Source organism: Rhineura floridana, chromosome 6 (genome assembly GCF_030035675.1).
Source record: "Rhineura floridana isolate rRhiFlo1 chromosome 6, rRhiFlo1.hap2, whole genome shotgun sequence".
Classification (NCBI taxonomy): Eukaryota; Metazoa; Chordata; class Lepidosauria; order Squamata; family Rhineuridae; genus Rhineura; species Rhineura floridana.
This window is the reverse complement of record NC_084485.1, coordinates 157,316,686-157,325,927: the sequence shown is the minus strand read 5'-3', so window position 1 is coordinate 157,325,927 and position 9,242 is coordinate 157,316,686. Positions and strand designations below refer to the sequence as shown.

General features: G+C 43.6%; 1 protein-coding gene across 1 annotated transcript in view; it reads left to right on the top strand.

Moving 5' to 3' along the window:
- Nucleotides 1-2,159: 2,159 nt before the first annotated feature.
- STX6 (syntaxin 6) overlaps nt 2,160-9,242 on the top strand; it is a 22,010-nt gene continuing 14,927 nt past the window's right edge. The window contains exons 1-3 of the mRNA XM_061634263.1: nt 2,160-2,403; nt 8,429-8,598; nt 9,153-9,238. Coding sequence (XP_061490247.1) covers nt 2,369-2,403; nt 8,429-8,598; nt 9,153-9,238 — 291 coding nt within the window. The 5' untranslated portion in view covers nt 2,160-2,368. The remainder of the gene's footprint in view (nt 2,404-8,428; nt 8,599-9,152; nt 9,239-9,242) is intronic.

Here is a 9,242-nt window from a genome sequence, read left to right as displayed (position 1 = left end):
GATTACTGCAATGTGCTCTATGTGTTGCTACCCTTGGGGTGGTTCGGAGGCTGCAGAATGTGGCAGCTAGGTTGTTTGTGAGGGCAAACTACTGCCAGCATAGAGCACCTTGTTTGCAGGATTTGCACTGGCTGCCAATCTACCAGACAAAGTTCATTGGTTTTGGTAAAGTCCTATGCAGTTCAGAACCAGCTACTTGAGAGGCTGCCTTATATACCCAGTAGGTCATTGGGTTCAGCAGGAGAGTTTCTCCTTAAAGTCCCCAAAATTTGGAAGCCTTCTTTATGGTAGCTCGGAGCAGAGCTTTCACTGTTGCTGCCCCTGATTTATGCAACAGTATTTCTGTCGAGATATGACAGGCCCCCATGATCAGTACTTTCAGGAAACAACTAAAAAATGGAAATGGACTGCCTTCAAGTCGATTCTGACTTATGATGACCCTGTGAATAGGATTTTCATGGTAAGCGGTATTCAGAGGTGGTTTACCATTGCCTTCCTCTGAGGCTGAGAGGCAGTGACTGGCCCAAGGTCATCCAGTGAGCTTCATGGCTGTGTGGGGATTCGAACCCTGGTCTCCCAGGTCGTAGGCCAGCACCTTAACCACTACACCACACTGGCTCTCCATAAACAACTGAAGACGTTTCCATTTCAACAAGCCTTTCCAGCTGGATGAAAAGGCATCTGCCTTAAATGTTCATTTTGTATTGTTTTTACACCTATCTTCAGTTTTTGCATTGTGTTTAGATCTATTTTTAACTGTTTAATGGTACGATTATATATCGCCTTGAAACATATGTAAAACATGATTAATAAATTAAGAAATAATAATCTTCTAGTCTGTCATGCTGTTTCTCAGTGACCAGCCAGGAAACTCACAAACGGAAGGCTGTGTTTTCTCCCAGCAACTAGTGTTCAGAAGTATGGTGAAAGGAGGGAGCTCCAGGGGTGGGGAGTGTGTAGTGTTGCCCCACCTTTGGTGAGAGCGTATGTTTGGGTGGTAGCAGCAGAAGTGGGAGTGATGCTGCTACCTGTACACTGCACACCTGTGTGTTTGGTGGGTGGGGTTGTTTGTCTTCCTGGAATATTTGTGTTTTAATCTGTTAGTAGTGATTATGATTTATTATGTTAGTTTTTTAGGTTATATTAATGTTTAAGATTTTTTAATAAATATTTTGTCTTAAATGTGTAATTTGGTTTTTGTTTATTGTTAAAGTTAAGATGATAATGTTTAATATGGTTTCTTTTAAATATTTTGTATTGTTTTAAATATGTAATTTTGTTCAATTTTTTCAACACTGTAAACCGCTAGAGGCTTCTTTTCGAGAATGAAGCAGCATACAAATTAAATAAATAAATAAAAATATTGTTTTTGAATGGTGGAACTGATATTAATTCAACTGCCATTGATCTGCTACTGCAGATCTTTGGAACACAAAATAATTATTAAATTGCAATAGTCCAATCAGATCCACACAGCAAGGGGTTCAGGAACAAACCAAAATAAGGTGCCCAGGATACTAACTAGATGCAACTTGCTATTTTTTTTTTAAGGGTAACAGTATGACTTTAGGAGCTCAAGAGGGAGGGATTTTTAAAATGGTTTTTTCCCTTTTGCCTGTATTTTTAAAAAAAAAAAAAATTTGTTGGGAGGAAGGGTGATGAGGGTTATTGTTATTTTGGATGTTAAATTTAGGGTTTTTTTTCCTGTGTCAGTTTGCATTATCGTGAACTGACGTGTAACTCGGATACAGATTTTCTTTCGGAACCATATTGTTTATGTACCCTTTTTGGCTATTTTTTATAGCATTTAATAAAATAAATAAATAAACCACTGTTGGTTTCTGCATGCTGAAAGAAGCTTTGGTCTCTCAAAAACTGTATATTCTTCCGAAAACTTCCCAAAGATGTCAAATATACGTCCAAATCAGTGGATTTATAGGACTGAAGTTTATACTGGATCAGACTGATATAACAGGCACACACACACACAGCGTTCCTCGCATCCTCCCCGCAGGATTTCTTTATCCAGACTAGACTTGGCTCGGCTGCAGACTCTCTATGAAGGGGCAGGTCCTCCTGGACTCCCTCTTCACGTGACGGGAGGCCGCCGTCTTTTCTCCTCCAATAGGGACTCTCGCGCAGCCTGGGCCACGTGAGAGGGGCGCTTCGGGCCGAGGGGGCTGAAGCAGCTGGGCGGAAAAAAGGGGAGGGGAGCAAGGCGGTTGTTATGCTGCCGCTGCCGCTGCCTGTGGCGGAGACGGGGCGAGCGGGCTGCGGCTGCTGACGGGCACGGGCGGTCGAGCCTGGGGGGCATCGGCGCGGCGTGGGGGGAAGCTTCGAGCGGCATCGGCGAGGGGCGCCCCGCGACATGTCCATGGAGGACCCCTTCTTTGTGGTGAAAGGGTGGGTGGCCGGCCGGGTGCGGAGGGGGCGAGGTGCGGGGGGCGTGTCCTCGGCCTGATTCCCACCGCGGTGGTCCGCCTGGGTCTGGGCTGCGCCGCTTCAGGCCGTGCCTGGGCAGAGGATGCTCTCGCAGAGGCGACCTGCTCGTTAGCACGGAAGGAGGCGGTGCCGTTTTGGTCTGCGCTGCTTCAGACTGCAGCTCCGGGATTGTTGCTTCTGAGCGCTCCCCATGAAAAAAAGAAAGGGAAAAGACTTCCCTGCATCCTTCCTGAGAAGAGTTTGGTGTAAGGGGCTGCCTGCTTCTTTAAAACCGGGGGGGGGAGAAGAGGGAAGAGTATTAAAAAAAATAGCAGCTACAGTCTGAAGTAGTGTGCTGGTCCATAACTCTGCCACCTTATTTTGCATCACATGTAGAACTACTCCTGTATAGAGTCAGGTATTTGTTAAATCAGAGATTCCCAGCTGGTCTGTGGGCCACCCACCCGGGATCTGTAAGCGTCATTCAGATGGTCTGTGGCGTGTTCACATTAAATATTCGTACTGATTTTTAATTGGATTTTACTGCCTCTTTTGTTGCTATTACTGTATTTTATTGTATTACTATTTGAATTCTGTTGAATGCAAATTGTGATCTAATAAAATACAATATAAGAAATAGTAAAAATCATACGGCATCTTGCACAACGCTACAATTGACACAACAGGCTGAAAAATCATTAAGTGGTTGTCCACCAAGACCCTCAGCAGTTTTCAAGTAGTTTGTGGGGGGACAGGTTTGGGAACCCCTGGTCTGACCCACTGTTGTCCGTGGTGCCTGGCAGTGGCTCTCCAAGATCACAGGGACCATCCCCAGTGCTGGTACCTATGCATAGGAAGCTGCCTTATAGCAGCTGAGGTTATTTTGTGCATCTAGCTCAGTATTGTTTTTTTCTGATTGCTAGCTAGTGGCTTTTCAGAAGCTCAAGCAGAGACCTTTCACTTGCTGGGGATTGAACGTAGAACCTCCTGCATGCAAGGCACGTGCTTAGCTTATTGAGTTGTATTCCCTTTTGCTATTATAGATGGAGGACAACATCAAGCAGGGATGGTGAACCTTTGTCCCTCCAGTGGTTGCAGGACTACAACTCCCATCATCCATGACTATTGACCATGCGGACTAGGGCTGATTGGAGTCCAACAATATATGGAGGGCTAAAGGTTCCTCAGTGCTGCTATGACCTGCCATAGAGACCTGCACCAAAAAACCAAGTATACGTAGGCAGTGCCGCCCCTAGGCACTGGGAAGGGGGGCAGTTGCCCCGGGCCCTGCGCTTTGGGGGCCCCCGTGCTTGGCGATGAAAAGCTGGGCTGCGGCGGGGTTTTTTCTTTTAAGCCATGCCGTCTCTCCAGCCGCTTCCCGCTCTTGGGGAGTCTCCCGCTCTTCGGCTGAGTGCCTGAGTGGTTTTTCCCCTCTCCGCTCATCAGCTGTGAAGCAGGTGCGCTGAGGCTTTTAGGCGAGAGGTTTGAATCCCCTGCCTGAGTGGCTTCCTTGTGCTGCCTGCTGTCTGCTCATCAGCTGTGCAGCGCACTTACAGGCAGCGCTTGCTGGCTTATTCTGGGCGGGAGGTTTGAAAGAGAGAAAGAATGTGTGGGGGGGCAACTATGCTTTTGCCCCAGGCCCCGCACAGGCTAAGGGAGGGCCTGTACCTAGGCTAGAACCCTTTTCCTTGACCTGCTAGTCTTCTGTTCAGAGAAGCATTTCGGGGGGGGGGGACCATCTACAAGGCTACTGTCCAGACACAGGTTGACTTCCTCATAGAGAATGCTTGGGGTGGGGTTCTAGAGGATGAAGCTCACCTAATGAACCAAACCTAATTAATAGCTGGGCCAGAACAGCACTTTTTCACACACAATGCATCATTAATTTATGAAATTCATTGCTTCCAGCAGATGTGGTATTGATAATCACCATATACTTTGTAGAATTTTATTTTCTTTTTTAAAGGGAGGATTGGGCAGATTCATGGAGTATGGGTTTGTCTGTAGCTACCAGCTGTGATAACTAAATGAAACTTCTGCATCTGGAAGCTGTATACTTTTCCATACAAGCTGCGGGAGGGATGTTGCTTTCAAGCCCTCCTTTCCAGCTGTGTCTGGCTGGCTACTGTTTGACTAGCTCAGGGGTTGAATCCATGTCCATTGGTCACACTGACTGGAGTTGATGAGGATTGGAGTCGAACAATATCTGGAGGGCCATAGGTTCCCCATCTGTGGACTGTGTGATTTGATCTAGCAGGCCTCTTTATGGGTTTAGGAGTGGCTGAGAGAAGAGTAGTTGTGTGACAGATTGTGTCATTTGTGGCTTCAATAAATAATTATTAGCACCTAAAAATCAATGGACACATTTATATCCCAGTGATTTCAATGGAACTTGGTAGTTCTTATGTTCTCCCCTTTAGAGACATGATATGCATCTGTGCTGGAGCAGACACTATAGGTATTGTAGGTGTACTTAAAAAGATACAGATATCTATTAAGCATTATCTATCCAGCCACTTCTATCAAGGTTTTCAGTGGCTACTAACCCTGAAGGTTCTACCTCCACTGTTGGAGGCAGTATGCCTCTGAATATCAGTTCCTGGAAACTGCATAAGGGGAGAGTGCTGCTGCACTCAGGTTCTGCTTGCGGATTTTTCACAGGCATCTGTTTGGCCACTGTGAAGACAGGATGCTAGACTAGATGGGGCACTGGCCTGATCCAGCAGACTCTTCTTACGTTGTCTCTCCCCTTTAGTGACATGGTATGCATCTGTGCACATGTAGGGAGACAGGAAAGTGGTTAAAGCATCAGATAGATTCTGCCCCACCTGTGTAAACATTCTTTTCAGTTCCTGCTTTCTAACAATTAACTTATGCTAGGGGCTCAGCATAGGAATATATAAAGAGAAACAACAATAAAAGCCTCTGCTGAACACATACAATGCCGCTGCACCCTGTCCACCCAAAGAATAAAGGAAGCCGTGTTTTCTCTGAGGCCGGGTAAGAGTCATACTCTGGCTCGGGGTCTGGCACCCTCCCCCTTTGGAAAATTAAGTGATAGCATATTGTGATGCATTCACAAGGCATTTTTGCTACCTTATAACTTGCGATTTAGCAGGCACCATCTCTGCCCATGTACAGCGTCCAGTGAAAGAGCAATCACTATTCACTTGTTGCATATCCACCGCTCTTGCGGGGTTACAGTTGCGCTTTGGACTTCATCATATTTTCGTAGTACTGAATGCACATTTGTACCCAGGAAAATTAAATGTTCCTCTCCATTGTGCAATCATTTATATATATATAACCAAGCAGAAGTTTTTATTATATTACCAAAACGTTTCAGCTTCCGCCCACATCAGCTGCTAACATACAAATGCTGTTACCAAGGTGGCAGTTATAGAGCTCTGAGGATGGAATGCTCAGAGGGGCTTCATTTGCAGAAGCTTAAGTAGTGGTGGTTCTGTCCTCCAGGTTCAGGCCATGTGGTGCCAATGTGTCCAGAGAGTATATCCAAAAGTTCTCCCTTTCGGTCAATGCTGCTGGATCTGCTGGCATCTCTATCGCTGTAATGGAAAAGTCCAACAGGCTGTGACCCTCAATATTAAAATGCTTTGCAACTGGTTGCTCCACTTTTTTTGTCAAAATTGCCAACTTGTGGTTCCTGAAGCACGTGTGTAGGTCAGTTGTGGTCTTTCCTACGTATTGGATATGACATCCTAGTCTTTTGCACTCGATGATGTAAACTATATTGCAGGACCTGCAGGTGATGTTCTGTTTGATATAATATGTCCTGCCTGTCCTAGTGCTTGTAAATGTGGCTGTCTCCCTGAGGTACATACAGGTGATACAGCGTTTGGAGTGACAAGGATGAGACCCTGGATTGGTGATAGGTGGCTTAAGCACAGCTCTCACCAACAGTCTACCCAAATTAGGAGGTTGGCGAAATGCTACAACAGGAGGCCTGCTGATGGCTCTGGTAAGGTGTTCAGAGTTTGCCAGCAATGGGTAGCTCTCCTTGATTGCTCAGTGATAGTTAGGAGATGCTGGATGGAAATCTACCACAAATGGAATCCATTGCTCTCTGCTCTTTGACACCTCAAATCATTGATAAGATTTATATGCACAAGGGTTTTTTCCAGATGAAATGGGGTCTCAGTCCTCAGGAATACACCCACAATTTTATGAACATCTTGCTGACCTTGGGCGCTTCTGGGACTAAAGACTGAAACATGGTTGTTGATAGGCTACATTAGTTCTTAATCACTTTTCTTTCCCTCACATTTGCCATTAAGTATAGTTTGTTCACTTTGGTAAAAATAATAATGTTTAATTGTTCCATGAATGAGATGTAAGTTCTTAATAATAATCTTAATTCTCTATCCAACATTAGAAAACTTGCTAGAGGCCTGATACTCTGCCTTGGAAATGGTCAAAAAGGCCACACACATTAGCAACTGGGGTCCCTGAAGTTCCAGCAAGCAGATTTTTCCTTCTTCAGATCTAGCTGTCAGGAAAATGGATTGAAGTTGAAAAGGTGGCTCCACAAAGCAAATTGAAAGGGCAGGGTTGTATATCATTTGAAAGTCTGCAAGTGAATATAAAACAGTTCAGGAGTTTTAAGGACAGAATGAAAAGTCTGTGCTAACTGAACAGGCCTTGACAAGCTAAAGATTGGCCATAGATGTTTGCTAAATATATAAGAAAAGGAAGAACACAACATTATTTGTGACAGAAGAAAGGATGAGGATAAGTTCATGAATGGGAAACTTCCCTTTTAGTGGAAATTATATTATGGAAAGTTAAACAGAATAGAAGTCTGATCTGTGCACATCCAGCATTGTTTACCCATTACAAAGCAGCAACTCAGGTCATGCTTCATGTGAGTCTTTCCAGCGTAGTTTGTCTGAGGTTAATCTCAACTGTCATTGACATGTTATCTGGAATTAAAACAGCCAGTCAAAGTCCCCAAACCTCACTCTGATCTGCCCTCCAAGGATAATCTTTCAATTTGCTTGGTCTCACTGCATTTTGCCCCTGTATATGATGCTTAATTCTGACCTGAGCTTTCAATTTCCCTTCAAGTATGCCTCTTAAATCCACTAAGCTTGTGTATCATGGGGGAAGAGACAAGAACAGAGCACAAGTTGCTTAATGGGAGCCGTGTGGGAATAGCATTTCAAAATGTACAGAACTAGATTGATAGGCACTAGAGGGGACAGATTACTAGAGATAAAATGTGTTGGACTATTATCAGTTTCTGAAAACTAAAGGATTCACAAACGGGCATTGTAAAGTGATATTTGTAATGCTTCTATGCCAACTGAAGACAGAGCATAAGTATCTTAGAGCTTTAATGAATAGTCTAAGCATTTTTAGCCAACTTACATTTCTAGTCAAACTCTTCAAAAAGTACGTTTTTGAAAAATGCGTTAAAGGATCAGAAACTAGTTAAGTCATCCGGATCAGTGATTTATTTTCCAAATCCTCATGGGGCTGATTCATACGCACACTCAGCACATCTGATGCTTTTGCATAGTAGGGAGGTGCGAAGGCATCTCTTCCACTACACATACAAAGGTAGCCTGTGATATAGGTATAGGTCCAACTAACACAATCTAATCTCCCCCTTCCCCCCATACCAGTGGCAAATAATTACACAAATTGGACCTACACAAATTAAAGTACACAGTTGTACATCTGAAGCCTTCACAATACACAGTTGCCGTATGTGCATGGTGAATGGTTGTGCGTGGGCACATATTTTCCATGTGAAGAGCGTCTGGGGGAATAGTATATGAAGTGGCCCATCGTTTCTGCATCCACACACCAGTCTTTTCAAGGTGAAGCTTCAAATGGTTTATATTTGAATATAGGGATATAAGAACACAGTTCTAGAAGTGCAGATGCTCAGAAGTTGTAAGTTGACCTCTCCACATGAATAACTAGGAGGTCTTCTATCAAATGTAAATGTTCTAATTTCTTTATTTTTTCCCTTCACTTTCAGGGAAGTTCAGAAGGCAGTGAACACTGCTCAGGGGCTGTTCCAGAGATGGACAGAGCTCCTGCAAGATCCATCCACAGCTACAAGAGAAGAAATTGACTGGACCACTAATGAACTGAGGAACAATCTAAGGAGCATTGAGTGGGATCTTGAAGACTTAGATGAAACTATTAATATCCTTTGGGTTGTCAGATCAGTAAACCTACACTATATTTACCCAAGATATTGGAAGATTTTGGCACAAAGTTAGTTCAATAAATAAGCAAGTTTTGATATAACCTGTCATGTTGGACATATTACTGAGACTTTGCTGCCCTTACATCACAAGTTATTCTTTGAAAAGAGCATTCATGTTTGTTCTCCTTTATTTCATCCCCATATTCTATTTTACAGTAAGAGAACTTATTAGAGGCAGAGATCTTTAATAGCTATAATATCCACTCACTTAAGTGACATCAGAATTGTTCAAATTCTAATTCTGAGTAAGTAAAAGTTTGTTTTGTATACTGTGTTTCACCCCAAAGCCTCCCAAATGGTGTGCAAGAATAAGTAAGCATAAAAACAAAAAACGTGACATACATGTTCAGCACATATTCTGAAAGTAGTCTGTAGAATGCATTCCTTCTGTTTTTTCTTGTGTACAAAAATGTTTTTAAAAAGAGCTCATGAATGGTTATAAGCAAGTGAGAACTATATCTCAAATATAGTTTCTTTTACTAATCTCAACGCATTGTTGAAGCAAACCCTCGGAAATTCAACCTTGATGCAACAGAGCTGGGTGTAAGAAAAGCCTTCATCACAAGCACACGGCAGGTGA